This window comes from Parasteatoda tepidariorum, chromosome 11, assembly GCF_982258835.1.
Source record: "Parasteatoda tepidariorum strain Cologne lab strain chromosome 11, Ptep-v5.0, whole genome shotgun sequence".
NCBI lineage: Eukaryota > Metazoa > Arthropoda > Arachnida > Araneae > Theridiidae > Parasteatoda > Parasteatoda tepidariorum.
The window spans coordinates 70,341,233-70,369,199 of NC_141765.1; the positions used below are offsets into that span (position 1 = coordinate 70,341,233).

The 27,967-nt window shown below is 28.8% G+C and overlaps 1 protein-coding gene across 1 annotated transcript; it reads right to left on the reverse strand.

The window, feature by feature from the left end:
• Positions 1 to 1,622: 1,622 nt before the first annotated feature.
• On the reverse strand, positions 1,623 to 21,013 carry LOC107443978 (uncharacterized). Its single transcript, XM_016058009.4, has 6 exons — positions 20,576 to 21,013; positions 18,970 to 19,125; positions 13,378 to 13,650; positions 7,275 to 7,397; positions 4,250 to 4,543; positions 1,623 to 1,897 (listed from the first exon to the last, which is right to left on the reverse strand). The coding sequence occupies exons 1-6, from the start codon at positions 20,715 to 20,717 to the stop codon at positions 1,770 to 1,772; spliced, it is 1,116 nt and encodes a 371-aa protein (XP_015913495.3). The 5' UTR covers positions 20,718 to 21,013; the 3' UTR covers positions 1,623 to 1,769.
• Between the last annotated feature and the right edge of the window lie 6,954 nt (positions 21,014 to 27,967).

Sequence of the window (27,967 nt, forward strand, 5' to 3'; positions counted from 1 at the left end):
TCAATTACTTTGGTTATCATATGCAACAACTGCACAAAATTCTTTTAACATTGTTTGAAAAATCGTGGAGATATGGACATTTTTATATTAAAAAAACTATATTTTTGTCCTCCGTTTTTTTACTATAACTATTGAAAATTAAATAAAATTGTCAAAAAATTCCGGAGTAATTTTTAATTAATAACTAAAATATCATTTCAAAACAAAATTATGAAATTTTCTTAATGTTCTCCGTGCATGCGCGTTAGTAAATGAGTTCTTTAAATACTCATATCTTGCAGAATTTTTAACAAATTTGTTGTCAAATTTTAAAATGGTATTTTTGTTATTAATTAAAAATAACTCCCAAAATGTTTTTAAATTTTTTTAATAAATTTTTACAGTTATAGTAAGAAAATGTAAGACAAACAAATTAGTGTCAGTAAAAAATGTCCATATTTCCATGACTATTTAGGCTAGGTTTATGGCTTTTTGTGCATTTATTGCACATGATAACCAAAGTAATTGATACAAGCTACAAGCTTATGACTATGTTTTTTCATAGGTTATTGTAGATTGATAAGGTAAATTTATTGAAATTGAACAACATAATTTATCTAAAAAAATGCGATTTTTGCTATAAAAACGTAAGTTATCTAATATTACTGAATGTACGATAGAATAGCATCAGCCAAATAGTATTAGCGGAAAAAAATATTGCAGTCCTTCAGGCTAAGTTTATTGAAATTGAATAACATAGAACTTACCTGATTTATCTAAAAAAAAATTTGAGGGGGGGGATTTTGAAAGATGTAATTTATCAGATATAATAGAATGCAAGGTTTGAACATTTATAATTAATTATGAATCCCATGAATTACGTTTCCTACGTTGATAAATTAACGATAATTCACATTTCTTTCACTAAGTGAAAATTATCATCAAAACTAATAAAATATGGTAAAATTTGCCGTGTTTCTAGAACACCGTTTGGTAATGACTTCAGGCTAAAATAACAATAGAATATGGTTTTATGATATTTTATAAAATTTAGTGAATGGGGTAAAATTCGGTAATTTTATCATGATACCTTAGAAGATGGCTTAAAAGCTATTTATTTAGTTGGATTTACTTTTCCAATGAATTTTTACTAAATGTGTGTTGATAAGAACAATAATTTTGAAACCAAAATTTTCGGTAAACCGTTACCATGTGATCGAAGGAATTACCAAATAATTGGCGTAAATACCGTATATTTTTGTTTTATTACCGAATTAATAGTTCATTTAGAATAATTTGATTACCACCCAAGTACGGTAATTTTACCAGAAATTTTTTACCATATATTATTCCATATAATATTCCATTATAGACTATAAATTTCCTAAAATTATATTCGGACATATAACTATTATTCTAAATTAGTAGTATTCAGTAAAATTATCTTTAACTATTAACTAAGAAAGCATTAAAGAGATAAGTACAAGCTAATCTGACAAGCAAAGGTGGCCGGAGTGCTGTGCTGACCAAACTGACAAAATCACATCGTGTCACCTTCATGACCTCTCTGGTCGACTGGTTGTAATGAGAGTGCTTTACTATTAACTAAACATATATGTAAAAGTTAGAGTAGTAAGCAAATCTATTTTAAAACATATTTATTTATATTATTGAGTACAAAAATCAATGATAATGAAATTATATATACTTCATGATTATAAAATGGTATATTAAGTTTATAGCACCAAAGTAACTTAGTACCAATATTTAAATAAAGAAAATGATGCAGTTTATAAGCCTGATGAACAAGAATATTGTGTATACTTGAAACTAAAACCAGTATCATGTATTGGACTGGTTGCATCTTCCTGGTGTTTATCGTCACTCGCAAATGTAATAACCATAGGTCCAGTATTACCTACGACAAATAAGAATGCATATTTTATAAATGTTTTATAAATAATTAGACAACATTTTTCTTTTGAAATCAGTATTACTTCTTTTAAAGGGAATCGTATCTAAATCAGTATTGTTTTATTTATTTCATTTTCAGCTCAGACTATTATGTAAAAGCGGTTCTTTAATTTTCTCGATTATAGAACTCTAAATAATCAAATTTATTTCGGCGGAAGTCGACTTTATAAAAGGCATCTCGGAATAAACTAACCAAACAAAGACTATTGAAATATTTAAGATGAAGAATGAAATATTTTCAATTAAGCTGAATTATGGTTTCCGAAAAAGAATTGTTAGAAGCAGTGAGAATGGTTATCAGAGAAACATAATTCTATATTCTTCGATTTGGCTATTTTATTTTGAACTGAAAATTTTGATGCGAAATACTGAAATAATTTTTATAAATGGCTATCTTTTTCATAATTTATTCAATATATTACTGTTGAAAAAAAATTTTACTATTTTTTTCATTGGGAGTTTGCTTAAATAATTTCATATATAAAATCGAAATATTAAATATATTATGGATTACTTAGTGGATATAAATGTAATTACATGCTTAAAATTAATGTTGGTTAAAAAAAGTTCTTGGAACCACTGAGATTCTGAGAAAATTGATATTTTAAAGTATATTTTAATTTTATAATAATTGATTTTGACAGTCAAAACTTGGATTGCTTTGAGGAGTTTTCGAAGGAAAGCACATTTGAAAGTTAATTTTTATTTGTTGAATATTTCAAAAAAGTTCATATCAAAGTTATAGTTAAAATTAATTGGATGTTTAAGTAGAATGCTAGGAATAAAATATCACTAAAGCTTTAAACGACGCATAATTTAAACTGATTTATATGTTATCGAACGAACGGAAGAAAATAACATGATATTTCACCATTTTGTTATCAACTTCATTTTCTATGAAAAGCTATATTTCCGAATACATTTTTCATTTCAAAAAATTGTCATCTGACTGCCATTCTAACATAATTGGCATACTGACTGCCATTCTGACAGTCTTTATGTTTTTAATTTTTTAATTAATATACTATTTTCCTGTCTGTATGTTACGAATTTGTATTAATGCTATGCTTCGTGCATATTTGTCTGATATTGAATGAATATCTCCGAGTCATTTAAAATAAAATGTCATAAAAAATATTGCGATGTCATTTAAAAACTTAAACAGAAGGTGCTTCAACGACGCTTCGCTTATTTTTAGAAACCTCGTCAAAAAGTATGCACATTAAGAGCCATAAACTAATATTCAAGGGAGAGAAAATAAAATAAAAATGCTATAGAAATTTTAGTGAGGAAGGTGGGATGAAAAACGAAATCATATTTAGGATCTGGTGCAACTTAGAGGTGTTTTTAAGAATCACCTTTTAACTCCTTTTTCTGAGCAATAAAATAGGTTTAGATCTTTTCAAAATTTCTTAACTTACCACGGTACTGATTTGTTAGGTTTCAATAGCATTTTTGATTTTTTCAACTCTTAAATATTTATTTGTGGCCCCTAATACGCATAGTTTTTTTGCCTCATTTTTAACAAAGGAATGAATATACACCGAAGAGCCATTACATTATGACCACCCTCCATCTATAACAATGGGCTCGCCTAGGTTTTCATGGTTTCTCGCCTAGAAACAATGTTTTCATGGAGCACATTAGGACCCATAATTCTCATAGAACAATCCCTGACGTCTGTAAGCTACTTGAACATAGTTGCAGACCAGGTTCACCCATTCATGGCAACAGTTTTTCATGCGGGGGATGGTGTTTACCAACAGGATAATGCACCATGTAATAAGGGTCGAATCGTCATGGATTGGTTCGAGGAACATTCCAGTGACTTTCAAGGCATGTCTTGGCCCCCAAATTCACCTGACCTTAATCCAATAGAGCATTTGTGGTCCAACTTGGAAAACTAAATTCCTGCTGCCACGCTGCCACCTCGCAATGTGAGGGAATTGCAGGATCAGTTGTTGAGCGCTTGGAACCAGATACCTCAGACCACCTATCAGCACCTTGTGGAATCAATGCCACGGTGGGTGCCAGCAGTTTTGAGTGCTAAAGGTAGTCCTACATGTTATTAGCAGGGTTGTCATAATGTAATGGCTCTTCGGTGTATATAAAGGATTTTTATTACAAAATACCTTGCACACAAAAAAAAGTGTGTAAGCAATCCTTATTTAATAGCAAATAAATATGAAAAGTTTTACATTAAAACACCTTAAAAATTCCTTAAAAGAATCCTATTTTTTTAAGGGTATACAAAGAAAACACCTAAACATTAGGAATTTCACTTATTTTTCCTTACCCAACTTTGTAGCGTTAAATTTGCCCTCAGGAAAATATCCACACTTTCTATCAGTACCAAAGCTTAAATACTCCATCTTACAGGCATCAGCTGGGTTTGTTGTACTCCATACATTGACATTAAAGCTTCCTTCAGCGTTGAAGATAGCACCACACATAGCAACTTCTTTTCTTAAGCATATTGCATAGTTCATGTTTATAAAATACGTGTCTTCATTGGTATCGATATTTCCATAATTAAAAGATTGAAAACGACCTACAGCTCCTGTGTGATACTGAAGACAATGAGTAGGAGCTGTAAAAATAAAATATGGCCTTTTATAAAAATAATAGTTCTTACATAAGAAGATTCGATCGTTAACCCTATATCTACACTCTTATATATTGCATCAATGTTAATCCGAAACATGAGTTTAACTTTTAATTTACTGGAAACCAAATAAGCTCAACTTCTTGGCTCGTATCAGAAGCTTCGATTCCTAAGCGTTTATTTACACTCTCATAAATCGCATTCGAAACATCAGTTTAACTCTTAATTTACTGGAAACCAAATAAGTTCAACTTCTTGGCTCACATCAGCAACTTCGATTTTTTTTCGTATGTCTACATTCTCTTGCACTGCATCAGTGTTAAATCGAATCATCAGTTTAACTTTTAATTTATTTGAAATCAAATAAGTTCTACTTTTGATTTTATGGAAACTAGTTCGAATCAGTTTTACTTTTAATTTAATTTAAATTAAACTATTAAAGAAACCAATATTTTTTTGTGTTTTAGATGAGTTCTTTTTCCACGCAAATTATTCTGTTCCTAAGAGATAAACTAGAGCTTTCAAGTCATAATCTGTACAAAGAAATAAACACAATACCAATTAAACAAAAAAAGCATAATTTCTGATCTGAGTTTAAACAGCAAAATTATCATTGAATGAAAAACAAATTGAGGGGATGACTTGAAATTTTTTTTGCTTTTTTTTCCCCTTTTTTTCACTTTTTTAAAGATCATTCATACCTTTTTTTAACAATAACAACAACAACAAAAAACCCTATTGGGAACAAAAACAAACACATAAATACAATGAATATATATTCGTCACCAAGAGGAAAATGCTGTACAGGCGACTAAGAAAAGTAACAAAAGAAATTCATTTGGATTGGCACAAAACTGGTATAAAAAATCAAATGCCTCCTTTAAAGTGAAAAATAAAGATCTAAATTGTCGATGTTCATCACAAATTGAAATAAAGCACGCTTAAAAGAAGAATAAATTTGGATATTTTGAAACTGAAATGGTAATTTATTATATAATTTATTTGCTAAGTAAAAAAACTGTTTTCGTGAAATTTCTTTTGTAAAGTGGGGAATCTCATATATTTCAGTTGGCCTCCTTTCAGACACATTAGTTTTAAATTTTCCTATTGATTTATTGTTGTGTAAATAAAGTAAAATGCGAAAAAATACATTATGGCGAAATGGTAATAGATTAATTCTTGTATATATTATTAGTAGATATACTTGAATTATTTATATTTAGAGAATTAATAATCTTGAAGCATTTATTCTGAACTGAGATTATTAGTTTTATATTCACCACCATATATTATTGCACCATAATTAATTAAAGAATAAAACCAGGAGTAATAGAGTGCTTTCACAAAATTAAAATAAATTTTATTCTTGAGGTGATAAAATTTAACTAAAACAAAGCGCAATTTTGAAGATAAATTGTTATATGTGTTTTCCATTTCAAATTAGAATCGATAGGGGAGAGGGGGGCACATGTGAACAAATTTTTTTATTTCTTCACTTTTCGAAAAATATCATCAATTTTTCATAGTAAAAAAGTCCATATGTTTAAATAGTATTTTCTTTCTCTTGTGGAATTTTTTGAGATTTTTCAATAAAATATTTCTTTACTTTATAATATTTTAGAAAAATGACTTCAATTGTTCACATGTGCCCCTATTGGGGGCACATGTGAACAGGCCTGGGGCACATATGAACAAGATTAAAAACACAAAGCAATCATCATATTTCAAAGAAAAAAAAAATATTTAATATAACAGATATAGATACGCATTATACTGAGGGGGTTGTAGCTTACTATGTGAATTTAAATTGTACAACAGTACTGTCAATAAGAAAATAATTTTTCAGCTGTACAATAATTTATCCGTAATTGGGTTTTTCGCAACTTCATGTTCCACGGGTGTTGTAATGGGCCTTTTTCTTTCTTCTCTAATACTCTTTCATGCTTTTTTTTTCATTTTTTCTATCCTTTCATTTGTAGCTTTAACAATTCTATTTTCTCAGGTGTATCAGTTAATATGCGTGATGCGCGATCAACCATTTAATAAAAAAAAATTTTTAAAGGAAAAATTAATAAATTAATTATGGAAAATTAAATAATGATAATTTTAAATGCATACATATTTTTTAAACTTATAATATCATGAGGATAATAATCTTAATACTATGTAGGGGCACTTGTGAACTGTTCACATCTGCCCCAGATGTTTTGTTCACAAGTGCCCCCATCATCCTTCTTAAACCTAACTTGAAAAATAAAGAACTTTTAATTGAGTAAAAAAAAAGAATAATTGTCATAAACTTATCTGAATGTTCATATAATGATCTGCAATAGTTAATTTTAGTTTATTAGTTGATTTATATTATGCTTTCACTTGGAGAAGCGAGCGATTATAATATATGCAACACCAGCTGATACAAAGAAATTGTCAGAATAGACCAACAAAATGTCTCATTGTTCTGAAAGTTTTTCAGAGAGGTAGGACTAGTACAGCCATCAATTGAAAAGTTTTCGAGATTTTTTATTTCAAATCATATTGGTAAAACATACCATGTTCACATGTGCCCCCTGTTCACATGTGCCCCCCTCTCCCCTATATAGTCCTAAATATTTGATATTATTTACAGATTTTTTTTAATCTAAAATGTAGAGAAACTTAATCAAAAACCATATGGTTTAATAATTTAATTATGCCTTAAAAATAGTTTTCTTATTACCCATAGCGGTGCTTCCACAAGGTATTTGAGTAATTCGAATCCTCCATTTTCTTTTGTCGCTCTCCCCAGATGTTGTTACAGTAAAACGAAAAGGACCTGTACTGCTGCTTACTTGTAAGTACACTGAAATGAAAAAAAAAGAAAGAATTTCCAAAATTGTAATTTATAAACCCTTTTCTAATTAAAAATGTTCTTACCCCAACGTTATAATACATTGAGAGAACATATTTGAGTTTGGGATATTTATATTATACAGTGCGCTAAATAAAAAACCGAACACTTTTTTAACTTTTAATCAAATAAACGGATTTTCACACACTAATTATACGATGTAATCTTAATTGTTCAATGAACTAGTCTTAAATATGCTGATTCATTTGAATCGACGATATTTTAAGTAATGAACGTATACGTAATGAACGTAACATAAACGTATTTTCTCTGAACAAACATGAGTTTCAATTTATTTATTTTGACCCTCAAAATATCCGCAATCTAGAAAGTCTGGTCCTTATAATTTAGTCAGGAGAAAGGCCTCTAAATTTCTTTATTTCGCCAGATATTAACTTCATTTTTTATTGAATCAGAAACATTTTGCATTCGGATATAAAACCCGTTTATCAAAAGACAATTCCAAAGAAACAATTTCTTTTAACACTATTTATAATTTATTTTCTGCTGCTTAATTCAAAAATGGTTGTAAATTTTTAAACAGCAAGACATAAACAATTTCATATATTTTTAATGTATAGATTTTTAAGTGACAAATTCCGAAATTTGATTGAAATCGGTCGAATAGTTTCTGAGAAATTAAAGTTAAAAAATCAATTTTTTTGAAATTTTATTACTCAACATTCATTATTAAGCCGATTTTACTTTAACATTGTGAATTGTCAGTTAAAATAACATAGTTTAAACTAAAGTAACAAATTTGTCAGCCTTAAAATTTTAAAAAATATAATAATTCTTAATTCGCAGTTAATTTTTAAATTCATTTTGAGCCGAAGAATATAAACATGAATGTATTGTTTATTACAGTGCATATTTTTTTCATCTTCCATTAAATTAAAAGCTAATTCTTTTAAATAAAATAATATCTGTCTTGCATTCTCTACTCTATACTAATAAATAGCTATTGTTTTGGTAAATATTTTAATGACATGTATGAATAAAATATAAGCAAGCTTTTACATCAATCTATATTATCAATCTATTAAAAATCAGTTTTATAATTTTTAAAATTAAGTGCATGTAAGGTGAAAATAAATTTTTCATGTATTTCTAAAAAAATAATTCACAAAATTCTGCCAATGGAAAATAATTGCTAATGGAAAAATTACCTTTAAATACGTAATTGCTTTATTCAGTTTCTGAAGCAACCTACTTAGATGGAAGCATTTATAAACTTATTATTTTTAAAAAAATCTTTAAAAATAGCATTAAGAACTCATCAGTAAAAATTTTTTTTAAGTAAATATCTAATTTTAAAACTAATTAAGGTTCATTTGATAATACTTCGTACACAGACTTAAATTAGTGATGACACTATTTTGTTCAAATTTCAGAATAATAAAATTTAATATTAAAGACCAATGTCCAGCCCCCTCTTAAACACTTTATTTACAGAGTACTATGGTCCTCTCTTGGTTATGCTACGTTTAGAACTATATGTTTTTCGCCAATTAAAGCCCTTACACTTGTTTTGAACTATCTTCTGGTAATCTGGGCTTTGAAAACAATTTAAATATTTTAAAAGTAATTGACCTATTTTTCACCAAGAAATTGTTCGAAATTAATGAATCAATTTTTGCAATTTTTTATGAGCTCAAATGACACAAGGGTGGAGTAACTTTCCTAATATTCGATCATTATTTTCCCAACAAAGTAATTTAGCTCCATATTTGAATTTTTGAGGTATTGAATTTTCTTAGTTTTTCCATTATGAGGCTTCGGGGCACAGTCAGTTTTTGGTTTAACCACTGACTACAGAAAGGCTCCATCCAGTGAGTTAGTAGACAGTGTGTCCCCTCATGAAGTGCAGGTTTGAAAGCAAGACGGAAAAGAAGAAAAGCTGCTAGTAAAACCGATTCAGTTATAGCTAGTTTTAGGGAAGAGTATATTTATTCTTTCTTCTAGACCATTCTCAACAATACCTGCTTTCGATAAAGAAGCAGTTTTATATATATGATATAATTTTTTGAAAAATATTGGTAGTTACAGATATTTTCTTTTGTCTAAAAAAATGCTAGACTGTAAAGTCTTTCGTACCAGTCTTTGCTCTCTTCCGTCTTCATATTTATAGGCTTTCAGCCCTGATGAAGTGCTGTTTTTGCTAACATACATATCTTTAAAATTTTGTTTAAATTGCTTACATAAAGCATTTCCATTTTGACTTATTATTTTAAAGTTTTTATCCTAAAATTTGTTTAAAACCAATTTTAGACTTAGGTTGAGCTCTAAGCGATATCATAGTTCAACATGCTTTCAAAATGCATCATTTCGTACCTAATAAAATATTGATTTTCTTTAACCTCTACTTCGAAATACCAATTCGAGGCCAAACAAACATCAAGACGGTAACATTTCCCTTTTGTTTTTCATTTCATTTTCCTACAATCAAGATATCAGAGACAAAACTAGATGAAGGGGTTTAAGAAATAGGATAGTTTTTCAATAAAAGAATGAAAATCTCATAAATCAGACTACGTGTCTCGGAATAATATGCTTCAAATTACTTTTGAAGTAAAAGAAAAATCAATTACGTCAAAGTTCCTGTACTGTTCGTCGACAGCTTCTTGTTACAGATAATTTCTCGTAATAAACTTTTGTGAAAACGACGCATCAATTTCTAATGATGGCTTTCGCGGTCTACAGATTTTATTTCCATTTAAGTAATTGAGGCTATAACTAGAGCATATCACGCTATCATCCGTGATATAACTATACTAGAACGGTACTAGAAGGTGCTGTGCAAATTTAGTGAGGTTTTGAAGAAGGTAAAGATTTCCAAAAATAAAGATCATATCATTAGTTGAAAATTTAGGCTGAATGTAAAACTATTGTAGATTATAATATCTAATAAAATATCTTTTTCGAATTTTATTGATAATTATACTAGTCAACAGAAAAAGATTTCTTCCCTGGTAGCATTATTTCCTTACAAGCTCCTGATGTAATTGATGAAGCTGGTTTAGATCATATCGGGAAATGTCACTGGAATGTAATTGAATTCAAAAACGAGACAGTAAATTTTTGTAAATTTAAATTATTTTGTCTAAAATTTCAAAGATATATAACGTACTGTGCAGCAAAAATATTAAGTGCGTCTTATGATTTTTGTAATTAATTAACTCCCAGTTAGGATAATATATAAAATGATTTATATATACATTCTTAGAAAAATTGGTTCAACGTTGAATTATCTCTCTTGAAATGTAGTATGGTTCAAACTGCTTAATTAGTTTACATAGTTAAACTTAATTAAAGTTAAACTATGCAAACAATAATTGGAACATGTTTCCACACTCACGCTAAATCGTAGTATCATGCAATAAAGTTTTAGTTTAGATATTATAGTTCTACATGGCAACGTACAGGGTGTAACAAATTAGATCCCTATTATGGTTCATCACACTCTGAAATTTTTGATAGTGAGTAGTTTTTGTTACACAATAAAAAGCTCTCTCCAAATTCCCAATGGAAACGGAAACTTTAGGAAAACTCAATACCTGTGTTTAAGAAAATTCCAATACAAGTCTTAAAAATCATTAACGCAATTATAGTTTAAAATCCATCTGCTCGAAATTTTACTTTTGCAGATTTTTTTTTTTAAAATAAGAAATGTATTTTGTTTTACAAAACATTCCCGTAAATTACGCTCGTGACTGAAGAAGGGTATGTAGGGTTAACTGACTGCAAACCGGAAAGATTCTAAAACCGGAATAATCTTGAAATTTTCTGTTGTGTCACCCCCCTTGTGTTATGTTTACGAAAAGTGTGAACAGGTTTGATATTCTAGTAAATTTCTTTTTATTGGGATTGCATTCACATTACACGTAATTTTACCATTCGTGAAAATTTTCCATATTTTATAGATTCAAAAAGTCATTTAAGGGAATTAATATCCTGACATAAATAAAATGTAAGAGTTGCCATGTTCTGAATCTTATCTACAGTTTTTTTTTCTTGTTTTGAGCTAAAGTTAAATACACTTACAAATTGAATAGCACCAATCATATTTTAAATGGTACAAGTACAATATCAATACCGGAGGTTATGTTTTTAAGCCTGAAAGGAAATAATAAATCAGAAGAGTATAATAACGAATTAATTAGTAGTGCTCCTTATTATCCGTTGTCACAAAACATTCATTCAGTTTAATACTTTTGGAGATTTTGGGGAGCGTTGAACCATATTGTTAGAAAAAATTAATAAATAACAATTTATTTATTTGCGATTTTACCCTATGCAAACAGTCAAATAACCATAAATAAGTTAGTATTCAAACTGTTAACTGTGAGAAAAACTGTTTATTAACAGCTTTCACCTAATACGGTTGAGCAACCAGAATTTTATCACCTCAACTGAGCTCTCCTTATGAAGCCACTTTGTTCCTAGCAGCTGGTTAGATATTATAGCCGATAGTGCTAATCTGTCAATCTCATGACCGACAGAACGGAGAGTCGAATCCTAGCGTTGACACCGATAAATTTCCTCTATTCCTTTCAACAAAGGACACGTTTTCTGTGTCCTGCGCGCCCAAATTTGTGACCCTGGACTATAGAAGTACGATAATTCCACGCGTGCATAAATGGCAGCGCGATAAAGCTTCTTAACACAAGGGAGTCTAGTATTTCTCATCTCTTACTGTAGGTGAAATAGTCAGATAAACTAATTAAACCGCATTCCGCGGTTGATTTGATAAAACAAAACTCAACCACAATCTAACTTACATAACAAAAAACCTTGCTCTAATGTCTAGCTAAATTACGGCTTTGAAACCATGCTAGTTCCAAATGGTTAAAAAAACGTAAAAAAAATAGTTTTGCATTCATGGTATTTTAACCAAACGATTTCAAAACCATAAAGGTAAAAAATGATCCTTACCGTAAACTTTACTGTTGATTGGATGGACAGTCTGCTGCCAGATTTTACCGAAATTTTAGAATACAAATTCCAACAGTGCCTATTGTCCTTCAAATTTGTTGTAACCTTAATGTGATTCCAAGCTGATCCAGATTATAATGCAAATCAATTTTTTAAACTTGATTACTCGATACACGTTTCAACTACACTACTTGACAATTGCTAAGGAGCAACTGATTTATGTAAAGTAGCGTTCTTCACAGCCGTCCAATAACAGCAAAATAAAGTGTAGAGGGCGTGGTAGAACAGTACTCGTTATATGTATAAAAAGGCAATCACGCAATCTCTTCATTCATTCGAAAATTCATAATGTTAGGTATTTGACCAAAATAGTAGCATAGGTTGTTGAACTTATTTCTATGAAATTCAGTGTGATGTTGCAATTATTAAGTGCGAATGTTAGCAGGATATTATTTCAGTTTTTACTATCTTTGACGAGTAGTTAAACGACTGGAAGCAGGTCAAAATATCACCACCACAATAGTCGTAGTAATGAGAGAGTCAAAAAGTGTCATACTGTGATTAAAAGAGACCACTGAAGGTGGAAATGCTCTATGATAGCTTGCTGGTGGTTGTTGATGGTGGTGGTGGTTGTTGGTGGTCCACAACCCAAGAGGAGCGATGTGTATCCCCAGTTGCGAAAAGGAGCAGAAATGTCATTTCTAAGGAACTTGAATTTCTTAAATAACTGTGTCCATTTTCTTAAATACACATTTTGAGCTGTGTCTAATTTCTTAAAGGCGCATTTTGATCTTTGTCTATTATTTAAACATACATTTTAAGCTGTGTCCAATTTTTAAAACTCGCATTTGTCCAGAATAAAAAGCACATCGAAGAGTCATTTTTAGATGGCTTCATTTTATGATAAATTAAGTTTAATATATTTTTAAAGTAATTTAATAAGTACCTTAAAACTTTTATTTATTTTTAATAGAACACTATAATGTTTATAACTTACTATGCTGTCCCGTATTTTGACCACATATGACTGGTGCAATGCTATTTAAATCTTGGCCATTTACTGCAAAAAGATCAGTAGAACACATACCAGATGTTGGTCCCGCAATGTAGAATTCTTCGAAATCCAATTTTAATTGGCATATTTTTGAAAACAGTTTTGGTCGCACAGTAAAACTGCAAACTCCACTGTTACTAGTCCACGTATTAGGGTAACCAGGACTAGTAAAATACGTCATATTTGCAGTCGATGTAGTTCCACATGAAGACGCGTCTGCGCAAAAAATAAACAAAATTAAACATAATGAATATAAAAATATAAAATGTTTTAATAAATAATAAATCATTTTATAATTAATATATTGTTAACAAGATACGCTACATGCAAATAAAAATTAAGAGATTCTTATGATTATTTAACTATTATATTATAAGACTATTTAACTATGATTATTTAACTATGATCATTTAACTATTAAACTATTATTTAACAAGTTTCGTGGTTGTTATCTGTAAAATCCCAGAAGAGAAAATTTAGTTGTATCGTAAGTGCGAAAATGTTTCTGTGAAAAGCTACAATTGAAAGGAAAAAATAATTTATAAGTTAAAGGTCATTTTTCAAGATAGGCTATAACTAAAATTCCTTAACTTTTCTAATTGTTGTTTATTTTAATAAATTTATTCGTATTTTATATTTGTACTTGTTTTTACGGGTAAATTAATTTTCAACTTTGGCCTTGATTTTTAGAATTACTTCTAGATTATCCTTTGAATCTATTTATTTAAAATCTCAAATTGTACCCAAAAAAAGGAGAAAAAAACCGATTATGGGTGATAGGTTTTATGTATACTCTGCATAAAATCAGCTGAAAAAGAAATATTATTTGTTTGCTTTTTGCACTGAATTTAAACTATTGTGTATTTATGTCATTATTAATTTTAATCTTGCCTGGCTAAACCAAATTCTATTTGATAGATATAAAGTAATGAATAGCTTATTTTTTTTAGTAATACGTATAATAGAAATAATAGACTGCTGAAAAAAACAACATAATTACATTTTTAGAATTTCGTAAAAGGAACTAGTTTAACTAATTAAATATTTGTTTAAAAATTAATAATTGCATTTAAAAGTTTTAATCCTAAATTACTCGAGCCTAAATATATTTTAGAAAAAAGCATGGTAATAAGGTTTCAAGAAAATACTAATTAAGAACAAATGTTCTATTTATTTGATTACATTTTACTCTCCAAACAATTTATGAATATTATATTACAGAGCATTTTTTTTAAGTATTTGAATTAAAAATAATCATAATAGCATATTACTAAAATGAGATACTAACCAATGAATAATTGTTATAGGACAAGTTTATGTCATTAAATGCAATTTCAGCCAATTAATAAAAATTCTAAAAAAATCCTTTAAAAGCCATTACCATGTTTGAAAAATTTTAATATAAGGGAAAGGTCTGCCCTATTGGGATAAATTTAAGAAAGTGTTTTAGAAATTGTGTAACTTACTCATCTCCCATTGCAATTAAGTTGTTTAGACAGAACTATTTCAAAAGAATATTCTAATTAGATATTCGATCGAAATAAATTTCAATTCTAGAGTGTTTTTTTTTTCATTCTTTGTGAATACTGAGGATAAAAATATAATGCATACAAAATTATTGATCATAATGATTAATATACCTTTCCTTTTTAGTCAAATCAATAATAATTGATATTTCCCTTATGTTTTTTGTGAACTAATACTAAAACCAATTCAAAAGTCCTAAAAATTATTTTAAAAAACAAAATCAAGTAAAAATCATCATGAAAATAACTATCAGTATTTCTAGTTTTGCATCATCACGGATATGGATTCCTTGGTATAGTTTCGCTAGGTAGACTATATATTTCAACTGGCATAAATCGTTGTCATACAAAAGCTACAATAGATTCGAACATAACAAAACAATGCAATTTATGGCATTAAAATTATTATAAATGCATATGCTTCCATTACCTTTTATTCTAAATTTTTCTTTCTTTCACAAAACGTATGCGAAACAGCCCGTGAATATTACTTCACACCTCACAAAATAAAAAAAGAATTTTAAAAAATAAATAAATAAAAAAAACGCCTTCATTAAAATTTGATAGATATGTAAGTTTTCCACTTTCTAGAATGAACAGTTTGTTTTCGGACATAACCTTAAATATAATAATCAGTTAATACAGACGATATTTTACTACATCTTTCTCTGAATAAACATGCTTTTGTTTCAACGGATTTAAATTCTTGACCGTCAATCTTGAAAATATGGTCCGAATAGTTAGATCAGGAGAGTGGTCGAATGTTCACACCCTTTAACGTTAATTTCACTTTTTGTGTACTTAGTCATTTCAAATAAGTCGTATTTATACAAAACTGACATGTGTACCTTACAATTTAATCTCTTTTTAATTATTTTTAAATTAAATAATTAAAATAATAAATTACTACAAATAATTATTTTTGACGTGGAATTATCATTGGAAAAACAAACTATATAGCTATATGCAAAAACTTTTCGATTCACGCAAAAATTTCACGAGATACGGTTAAATATACAAAAGAGGATTTAATATAAGAAGTTCAACCTTACGACCGCTCATCTGACTAACCTATTTAGGGTCATATATTAAAAGTCCCAAAGTTCAAATCCGTCGAAAAACAAGTATGTTTATTACAAGATAATACGTTTTTATGTCTGATTTTGAAACTAAAAATATCATCTAGGGGAGGGGGCACGAAATATCGAGATTGAGTCCGAATATGTGAAAATCCAATAATTATATCAAAAGTTATTCAGGGTACTTATTTTGTATATCCTTTTCTTGCGCACTGAAAACACTCAGAAAAATCGGTTCAACGTTGAATCATAATACCAATGCGCGCCGTAATAAGGTGCAAATTTGTTGCAACCTTTATAAGGTTATAAAATGAACCTGATTTACATTAAAATCGAACCATGTTGTCGTGTGATCAAATTTAAAAAGTTAACTTAATATTTTTCATCTTAGCACCATATTGAGGTTACAACAAACGTAAACGATACTTTCGTTCAACATGGTGCAAAATTTCTAGTAATATGTACATTTGTTTTCTACTGAATAACTGTTCCTTGAAACTTTTTAAAAACTATATCTTCTTTTTTTATAATCAAAGCCTACTTATTTTAAAGGACAAAATTGCTTTGTTTTGTCAGGTTCAACTTTTTAATAAATGTTATATAAAACAGTTTAGACAGGTTGGAACGCATAGTGGGGATGTACTATTTAAATTTAGTTTATTTTAGGTTCCAGAAAACTCGACGTCAAATAAAAGGGAGAAAGAATAAGAAAAAAAGTCAACAAATTTGTAATACCAGTGATTATTCAATATTGTTTCACAGAAAACGTGAGTATTTTCTTAACGAGAAACTAAACATCTGAGCAATTAGGATATTTAATTTGTGTAGTGTCAAACATACATATCAATTATATCTCTTACAAAATAAATTTTAAGATTAAGCTGAAAAACTTTGGGTAAATTCCTCCAACATCTTTAAACTTATAGGTAAGCTTATTTAACTTAAAGGTATTCTGAGCATGTTTTGAACAGTTGTTATTAGAACAATCAAAGAGCGTGGGAAAAGCATGTTAAGCGATCATAGTTTTCAATTGCATGATTCTTAGTTTTAATCTTTTTAATGAATCGCAAATGTTTTAATTCAAGTTCGTAATGACTTATTTATTAAATAAGTCAGAAATAGATTCTTTTAAATACATGATTTTATGAAAATAAAATTAATAAATGGTATTAAACGATAGAGCCATTTTAATTACGAAACACAAGATCCCTTCAAAAACATTATTTTAGCTTGTATAAACATTTTTAAGATTTAAATTTTTCATCATTGACAAAAATAAATAATTCAAAGTCTAAGAAAAAGATACAAGCACACAATGTCAATAACTGAAATTTTTACAACTAAGAAAATAGATAATTTTTGAAATAATATTACAATAAATATTTTCGTATTTCTTGTATGACACTTATTTTATAAACATGGTTTTCCGTCTCTTTAACTTTTGCCGTCCATGCTTATAAAAATTGTTTAGCAGGTTACATAAACGTTTGCCGAAAATTGACATTGGTTATTCTTGCATTTAGTGGCAGATAAATAATTTGCTTTACAAGCCTAATTAATTTATCCGTCTTAATAAGAAATCATTAAATTACTTTGCTCAAGAATTTTGTAATTAAAAACAAGAACAAAAATTACATTTATTCTAAAAAATATACTAAATTTCATGTAAATGTTATAATTTAAGTGTGAATAACACTGTAAGGTTTTCAAAAACATATATTTTTTTATTTTTGTAGTGTTCATAATCGATAAAATTTTTATTGAAATTATAAACAAAGACAATAGATGCAGTTTTAAAACAATTAGAAACATCATAGGTGTGGTATGTTTTGTTTTTATTTAACGTTTAATTATTTTTTTCGGGTACAGTGGAACACCGATTTTACATTTTCCATCGGACTAGCGTTAAAAAACCTTCGAAGGGGGAAAACGTAAAATCGGAAGGGGGTGGAATTTAATCATACTTTTCAAAAAATGACACTTACGAGATGACTTGGAAATTTTTACTTATTTTATTCTGCTTTTAGATAAAATTTCAACAGTATCTCTTTCAATAGTTACTATTGTTAGCAAATTCACTTCATGTTTTACATTTAAAATATTGTTTCAGTGAGTTTTAATATTTTGAAACAGTTGCTGGTATATCCGACGATATTTTTTATTACTCTTCATCGTTTTCACCACAATAAACGGACAATGCCATTAGTTCAAAAATTGAAGGAATTGAAAAGCAATGGGGATGTGTGTTTCAGGCGATATACTTCGGAAGATGTTCAGTCACGTATTTTTATTCTGAAAGGCCAATATTCCCGTTGAATACCAAGAAACCTTTATTTTTGCCCTCGAAACATCTTGCAAGTCACCAAAATCAAGAAAAAAAATAATTACCAATCCAGTTGTTTATTGTAACTTTTTTAAAACGATTAGATGATTGAAAGATTCCAATGTTGAAGCTAGCTGGAAAAAATTCAACTCGCAAATTTTCCTATTTAAGCTCCCATACTTCTTTTAACTACATTTTCTGTCCATGGAGAAAGTTTTTGCAAGCTTTGTGGAGAAAAAAATTAGAAAAACATATAAAGAAGGATTTTCTTAAATAAGTATTACGCAAAATCCGGATTACTATTACATTATCGGTATAGGCAGCTTTCACGGACCAGCAGAAAATGACGCAGGAAGTGGGATAACGTACAAAACGGACAACGTAAAGCCGGGATTCAACTGCATGAATATATATATATATATATATATATATATATATATATATATATATATATATATATATATATATATATATATATATATATATATATATATATATGTATATAAGTGTAAACTTTCTACTTCATTTGAAAAAGATATCAAAAATTAAAGACAGAATATTTTTAACGAAACAGTTATGCTCTGAAAAATAAAAGAATTCATCTTACAAACGCAACACATTCCAAGTCCCCATGCACAAGTCTCAATTCCTCTACCGCCTCTTTTTATGCAATCCTGTGCTGATAAACAAGTCCCCATTAATCCAGATGAAACCTTGCAATTATCAGTGGCTGATAACTGAGACACCAATTGAAAAATTGAAACTGTAAATAAAAGATGAACAAAAAACATTGTTGACATTTTAAGTTAACTTTTATATTAACATTAGCTCTATTTACAGTTGAAATAAAATTCACCCATGGAATCATTTTGACAACGAAATTGAATGTTTGCAAGCATTTTACTTTATTTATTATTTACGTTACATAGATAGAACAATACATACATAGAACAATACATACATAGAAATTCAAAAGCAATGAAAGTAAAATATTTTATTTTCGTACTTTAAATAAAAGGATAAAAAATATTATTTTACTTAAACATTTTAAAGTATATTCTTTAAAAGTTAATCGAAAATAATGCAAACATTTAGTGGGCTATTTTAACTTTTTTGATGACTTGAAGAAAAACGTGAAACTGACAGTAAATTTTGACTTAACAATAGTGAGCAAAATTTAAAATTTCCTAATAATTAATCCATTAAGCATAGTTTTTAAGCTGTTAAAAGTATTGGTGCGTTACAAATTATAATATAGTTTAAATCTACGTGCAACCTTAACAAGGAATAGGCAGAACCATAACTGTACAAGGTAAACGACATAAGTTCACCTAGTGCGAAAACGTGTTTCATCATGAACGGAAATCATTCAAATCATTATTTAATAAAGTATGAGAATATATATTAATATGCTTAAACGTAGAGGTAATTTTCAAGATATTACGGTTATAATTATAACGGTTTAGCCTTTAATCAAAGTTTTTTAAGCAAATAAATATTGCAGCAAGTTTTGGATGTCGAATTCCTTAAGTATTTTCTTTACTATGAAAACCAAATAATGCGTTTTATGTAGTGATGCAGCAACATCACATTTGTTAAGAAATTTTATACAAAAATTCTAAGATAAAATTTTACACAATAATAATAAAAGTTTTTCAGAACTAAAAATTGAAATATTTTCCAAACCTTTTATTATAATGAGATAATTCATGAAATGATTTGATATATCAAAAATGTAGACCTCTTCAGTAATTATACCACATTATATTATTAATTGATCTGAAATCAATCAAGTAATTACTCTCATGACAAAAAAATTAAGGTTTAACTGCTTGGAATTTTAGAAAACTCTTATGTTCGATTTTTAAGACCTTTGAAATAAAATAAAAAATCTTATTAAAAAATATGAACAAAAAAATGCTTACAATTTAAAAGGAATCGGATAATAGTTTTAGTTTGCATGTTATCAACGCGGGGAAGACATAACTTGAAAAAAATAAAGATCGCATGAAAAAGCACTTTATCACGCTCACATAAACTTGAGTATAGCAGCAAATAATTTTGAAGATAATCTAGAATTGATATCTTTGAAACTTTACGTCTTTCTCTTCCAATAATCTTTTTTTAAAACCATTATTATGATTTTATAAGCATTGATGGAATAATTTAAACTTTGCAAAAACTGATAAAACTCAAAAATGCTATGTACTTACCCCTTGCAGTTCTTCCAACTGTATTATTTTTTCCCATTTGTATGGATGTTTTATTTACTTCAGTGCAAATACAATCACTCATAAAATAAATAAATATTAAAACACACGTTTGAAAGATGCTGAAAATCATCCTTGAATTCATCACTTTCCAGAGCAGTAAATGAATTTCCAGAAAGTGTCAGCTAAAGCTCAACTGCTTCGTATGAATGAATTAGTTCAACAGCATAGAAGACACTTAAAAAAAGTTTATATAGTCAGATATTTAACTGGTATAGTTTTTTACCCTATTTAGATGAAACATATCTTATAGGCTTAGTCAAGTTTCAGTATCTTGACCTCGAATTATATTGAAAAGGGGACTTGGTTTCTATTCCAAAAAAAAATGTGCAATGTAAATGAGGAAGTTTGCTGTTTTGTGTCAATATTGTCATCCCGTGTGTTTCACTGTTCTTATCGTAATTCCCAAAACCTTCACCCGGATATGAAAATTTCCCTATTACTCTATATCATACACATAAATATTATTTTCTTCCCCTGAGTCAGTTCTTGGAATACATTTAAACATATTGTTTTTCAAAGAATAATGAACTCATAAACTTCTTCCATTTCCTCAAAGGTTACTTTGCTAAATGGTAAATATCACAATAACTACTTTTCAAAAAGTGCATTACATTCTGAGGAAAAGCGGTTCAATGTTTAACCATAATATCGGTACATAGAACCATAATAAAGTGCAAATTTTCCTCAACCTCAATATAGTGTTAATTTAAACTGCGTTTTTGTTCAAAATAAATAGCATAATATCGTGTAATCAAAGTTAAGAAGTTCGATAATATGATTTAACTAACAACCATATTAATTTTGTTGCAGCAAATTAGAACGATAGTGGATCAACATGCTGAAACATTTTTAATAGTGTATGCAGTTCAAATATTAGAAAAAAAGAGTTTAATTTTTTGATTAAATAGGATTTTTTTTATTAATTATACTTTTTAAAATGACTTTCTCCCAATGACGTTTCGCTGTTTGAAAAATGGCGAGATATAATGCTAAAGATGAATCTGGAAGCACCTTAAAAATTTGGAAATAATCTAAAAAATTTGAAATACTCTAGATTTGTAGATTTTTTTAAATTTGTTTAGTTTTAATGCCCAAATATTTATTAGCAGGAGGAATATCTACTTGCCCAAATTATGAATTTTTGTGCAGCTCCTCACAAAAAACTTGAAGGCATTTTACTTGAAGTTACATTCGACCGGAAATATTAGCTAGAATAAATATTCGCCTATTTACTTCAAACTTAAACTGCATGCTTAAAATTATATTCTTCATAGAAATACGTAAAATAATTACATAATATTTATGTTATTACCAATTTTTCGGTTTATTATTATTACTTCAATTTAGAATTTTTTAAAAGCAAACTCATTTTTGCAAAAATTGGTAAATCAAAAATGCCTACGTACTTTTGTAGTAATTAAATTTCTGTCAAACTGTAACTTTCATACGGAAAATTTTTCCTCTCAGCAACTAAAGAAATTTAATATTAAACTGCATCGTAATCTGTCAAGAAACACAGTTTTTCTGTTACTAAATGAAATTTGCAACCATTGATACAGAGTGCATGCGTTGGGTACTGATTTTTTAAAGTTTTGAATATGAAGAACTTAAGTATCAAAGCGGCAACAAATAGTTTGATGCATTGAAACAAATTTCATCCCTTATGACACTTAAATACGTATGTAGGTCTGAGCTTCTAAAAAATATGGAAAACTATATAAATTCTATCTTTCAAACGTAATGGTTCTCTATGCTCAAAAATCACGTAAATCACACAGTATTGGAATGATTAAAAAAATTAATCAAAATTTCAAAACTCTGTTTCAATATGCAAACCGGGTATACAGCTACCTTCGTGGTAAATTTTTCTGCCGTACGTACAAAAGAGTGGTTTGTACCCTGAAATATGGAAAATATGTAGTGTATACAGATATGTTCTGTAATATTTTGTTAGAGGAAATATCTGTCAACTTGTTTTTTCCGAAGCATACGGTTTATCACTGGTAACTTTGCCAAAAATTTTTCGTAACTTTATTTTTTTTTACTGTGTATATAATTGAAAAACTTCGCTTTTCATCGCAATCTAGAAATTGTAAAAAATTATTATTATTTTTTATGTTATTTATTTATTTATTTTTCATTCAATTTTTTTTTCAAATTAGTTTGAATTAATTTGAATAAGTTAATTTTTTTTTAAATTAGTCTCCAATTCCAAATCCGACTTGAGACATTTCAAACAGCTTGACTTGGGACTCCTACGCCAACTTAGACTTTGAAAAAAAATTTCCGCGAATCCTAGAAAATTATAAATCTTATTACTAAGTAAATGTTAAGTTGGTAATGTCACATTGTGTAATATAACCTAACAGTTGAAGATATAAATTTAAAAAATATATTTGAATATACTAGATAAACATTTTATGACAAGATTTTTTAGTGAGTAATCATGAACTATGGAACTATCAAAAATGATAGTACATTTAATTTATTTGCAATATCTTTATAAATAACTTAGTAATTTAACTGATGAAATATGATATTAAAATTTAAATGAGGCTTCTTACTAGTGCAAAAACATGATTTTAAACAAAATTTTCAAAATTGAGTTCATTACAAATTTTGAATCTTTGAGCTCTTAGCTTTCTGAAACTTTTTTACTTTTGTTTATACCAAAATTATTTACTAAGTGATAGCAGTTTTTGTGCAAGGTGATAACGATGGTTAAACTAGTGATTTTAAGTCTTTAAATCCTTTTATCTCAAAATCAAGTTTTTTCACATTTTACACCACTTTAAACACGATACCTCATGCTATTTTTAAAATAATAGTCTACAATTTTGCATGAGTGTTCATGATTATAGCACACAAGTTTTGAACTAGAGACTAGGAGAAAAAAGTAGAATTTCATTTTTAGGCATGTCTTTTAGCAAAGCCAAGTGCGAAAATTTTTAAAAATTTGATTTTTTTTAACTACATTAATCCCTAACTCATGCACTTGCTTTGTAGATAATAGTTCAAAAAATAGTTCATAGCCTTCTAAATAAAATTCTCAAAGAATTTTTTGTTTTGGACGGTAGAATTTTTTTACAGACCAAAAAAAATCCTTATTTTTTACCTAAAAATGGCCATTTAAAAAAAAATAATAATAAATTTTTTTTGATAATTTTATAAGTTTGAACACAGAATAAAACATATAAACTGGTTTTTTAAAATTTTATATTAATATTTAAAAAAAATTGTCAAAACTAATCTGATACCTTTAAAAGATAACTTATTAATAATTCCTTTATTAATATCTTTTTTTCATTCGTTTCGATACTAATCTGTGTTCTTTTCTTACATTTCAATCAAGCATATATTAAAAAATGTTCAAATTTGATAAATTAAATTTGTAATGAGTTGATAAGTTGTGACTCAAATAATTTTCATAATATTTATTCGAGTAATATTTCTGTTCACATAACTATAAATATTTTTCTGAGTATTTCTACATAAAATTTCGTGTTTGAATTCTAGCAAATATTTCTGATTCCAACTGCAGCTAAATTTTTTCAACTCCAGCTTCACAACCCTGATAAAAAGGAAGAAAAAAAATATAAAAACGAGTTAGAACTTTATGTAAAATCAGCATTTACAAAATCCAAGTTTAATGATAGTCAAAATTAGCAAATGACCTTGAATTACTATGTGTTGTTTATTTAGAGGGAAGAGACAGTTACTCTACTTAGAATCTGACTGAATTGTTAGTTTTGTTTTACATACGAAAGACATTAACATGGGAGTAGTTTTGGTACCTTTTCCTTAAATTTTGCTCTTTTAACAAGTAAAGAAATGTTTTATTTACAAAGGTCAAATCAGCATTATTAATGAAAAATGGAAGATTCAATGGCTAGAAGTATAAGGATAAAAGCTTCTAATTATCAAAATTAAAAGTTAAGCACGATTATTTGGGGAAATTTTATCAAATTAAATATAACTTTCTTCAAAAATGATTTACTTCTTGTTTCTTTTAATTTAAATTTCAATTAATTTTAACTATACTATAGAAAAAAGATCTCCGAAATCTAACAGCTTTGATAAGAATAATGTTTAATGAAAAAATTAAATGTGCATAAGAACAAGATTTGAAAAAAAATACTATTATAGAAAAATAAACTAGTTATTTTTATTGTTAAATCTATTTAATTTTTTAATTGCTGCATATCATTAGAATGTATATCTACGTTTTGAAAGTTTTTAGTAATTACATGAAAATAATAGAAAAATAGAAAGTTAGCAACTTTAATTCCCTGTTTTCGCAAAATAATGATTAATTAAATTAATTTTAAAACTTCGTTTGTGTAATGAAACATAATATTTTAGCTTACTCTTGGTTAAACCATAAAAATTAGTTTTCCAAAGACAATATCATCCAAAAAAAAAAAATTTATATATATTTATTATTTTTCATTTTGTTTTTAATCAATATTAAAAAATCGAATTTTAATAATAAATAAAATTTTTACATCATTTTAAACTAAGTAAATTTAAATGAAAATTTTATATGAAATCGTAAATGTTCATAAAAGTCATAATTTTTTATTTCTCAAGAATATTTCGACAGTCTATATTTGCGATTTTGACATTTAAATTTCTCAGTTTAAAATTGTGTAAAAATTTGTATACATTGAAATTCAGACTTGTTTCTGACTTTATTAAATTAAATAATAAAATATGATAATTAATCGTAAAAAAAATATATTTTCCATAAAATTATCTTTGTTTAAGAGATTCATAATTGTATGCACAAAAAAAATGCTTTTCTAGTTCCACAGTTATAATGAATTGTATAAAAAGAGACATTAATGTTAAGGGAAAATAATTTAAACCTTTCTTCCAATCAAATTACTGTATTATTTTCAATTATTATCAAACCATATTTTCAGATTGCGGTAAACTAAAATTTTCAGACTACAGTATTTTAAAAATTGGAAAATCGAATTCGTTGAATAAAATATCTTATTCAAAGAAAGTACTGTTTTGTGTCTGATTTCGCAACTTTTCAATAATGTCTATACAAACTAATTAGTATAATTTAGGTTTGATCCCGAAAAACGTCTTTTCAACTCCCATTGGCAATCAAACTGAGTTTTGATCCTGATTTTCTTGATAAGAAATTACAAATTTGATAACTCATTTGTTGTTCATGCTTAAATATTATTATTATTATTATTATTTTTTATCTTTAATGCACACAGTATTTGGATTTAACTTTCGACAAGGATTAAAAATATGTAAATATTTAAATTGCTGATTGAAGAACACCCTATATATATATATATATATGGCTTGAAGAACTTAATGAAGAAAATACTAGCTTATTCGAATGCTGGACTACCCAATATAGTGCGGGAAAATAGATGGGGGTTGTAATCACTTTTGGTTTCCGCACCACACTTCTCAACCGTCTTATTTCTGCGACATTTTCCTCGAATGCGGTCATTGCACTTCTGATTCTCATCTAAGGAAAAAGGGAACATGAATGATCAGTTTTTCGCGGGAGAATATGCTTCACTAATCAGGTTCTCATATCTCCTCGAAGACAGTCGGAGGTATGGAACCGCAATCGGTGAGAATGCTTCTTTACAGCTCTTCTGAAACAGGGATATTATATTAGAATGGGTTGACAATCGCAGAATTCATCCGATAGACTTCATCCTGCGTAAATGAACCTCGATCCAAGAAGGAAAAATAGCTTGTTATTGCTGCTAATGTTGTTTTCCTTCAACAAAATTACGCATTTTTATTATTACTGACAAGTCACGTCTACAAATGATAACAAAAGAAGAAAAGAGATGCGTATGACATTTTGCTACAGTTTCATTACCTTTCGGCTAGTGGTTTCGTTGAGTGATAATCAGTGGCGTATTGATATCCCAAGTCAGTAGCATGCATAGGTGTGGAGAGGTCTGGGTTTAACTTTTCGATTAGATTTCACTGAAAAATTGTTTTTGTTGTAGTTCATTTACGTCGCACTAGAGCTGCACAATGGGCTATTGGCGACGATCTGGGAAACATCCCTGAGGACGATCCGGAGACATGACATTGCAATTCTGATCCTCTGCAGAGGGGATGGTACCCCTGCTTCGGTAGCCCGACAACCTGCACGCGAAGTCGAGCACTTTACGGTAGAACAGGACCAATACCGCGCACCCTCGGTCCCTACGCAGACTGATCCAAGTGGTCCTCCACCCCCACACTAACCGGAGCCAGTGATGCTTGACTTCGGTGATCTACTGGAAGCCGTGTCTTAGTGATCAGTCCATTGCGGGACTTCACTGAAAAGAGTTGTGGAACTACTAGAAGGGCAAACAACAACAAAAAATTAATTTTCAAACTACTTTGGAAAGATATATATTTTTAAACTTTAAATCTAAATTCATATTTTAAACAAAAATTTTAAGTAAATTTGCATGCGGATTTTCTTCTTATGGTAAATAATTTCTCTTAAATGTGAGTCCCACAGTGGACAAATCGTAAGACACCGATCACCGAAGTCAGTGAGCATTCACACTGCGTGCAATTGCGAGTGAGAGTGCTTTATCAAGCAACGTTGGCAACTGTCAGGGAAAGGATGGGTGACCATTTTGATCTGCCTGCGAAGTGACTCAGGATTCGCGGTATTGGTTCTCGCTCGTTACATTGTTCAACCCTTGGCTCAACCTTAAAGTGCTCGCTTGACTTCTCGCGCAGGACATCGAGATACTAAAGCGGGAGTACTATCTACTCCTACTTTGTATCGGATCAAAGTTGTGCTAGCATATCTTCGGATCATCCTCAAAAGTGTTTCCCAGACTGTCGAAAATAGTCCGTTGAGGGCCGAGATAGCCTGGTCGGTAGGGCGCTGGGCCCATATCCAAGAGGTCGTGGGTTCGATCCTCGCCGGCCGAAGACTCCCCGTGTAGTAAATGGTGACTGATGCACGTTAAATCTGTCGAGTCTCAAAGTCCTCCATGTTCCCCCAACAAATCAATACCTCTGGGGGTACTGATCCAGGAGTTTCCTTGTCTTCTGGATTGGTTCAAAATTACAAGGCTATGGAGTTGAACGTAAGTAGTCGTAAACCCATGAAATTGGGTCGACTGTTCAACGACGGTTATAAAATATAAAATAAAAAAGTTGCTGAAAGGAATATAAAAAATTTGTTTGATTTTCAACGTCTTCATTTGAATATTGAAAAACGTATATATGTATCATTTCATTTAAAATTTATTGTGTACTTATGGCTCAGGGGATAGCACGCTCGCCTCCCAATGAGGTAAACCGGGTTCGAATCCCAGCGATACCTGCTCG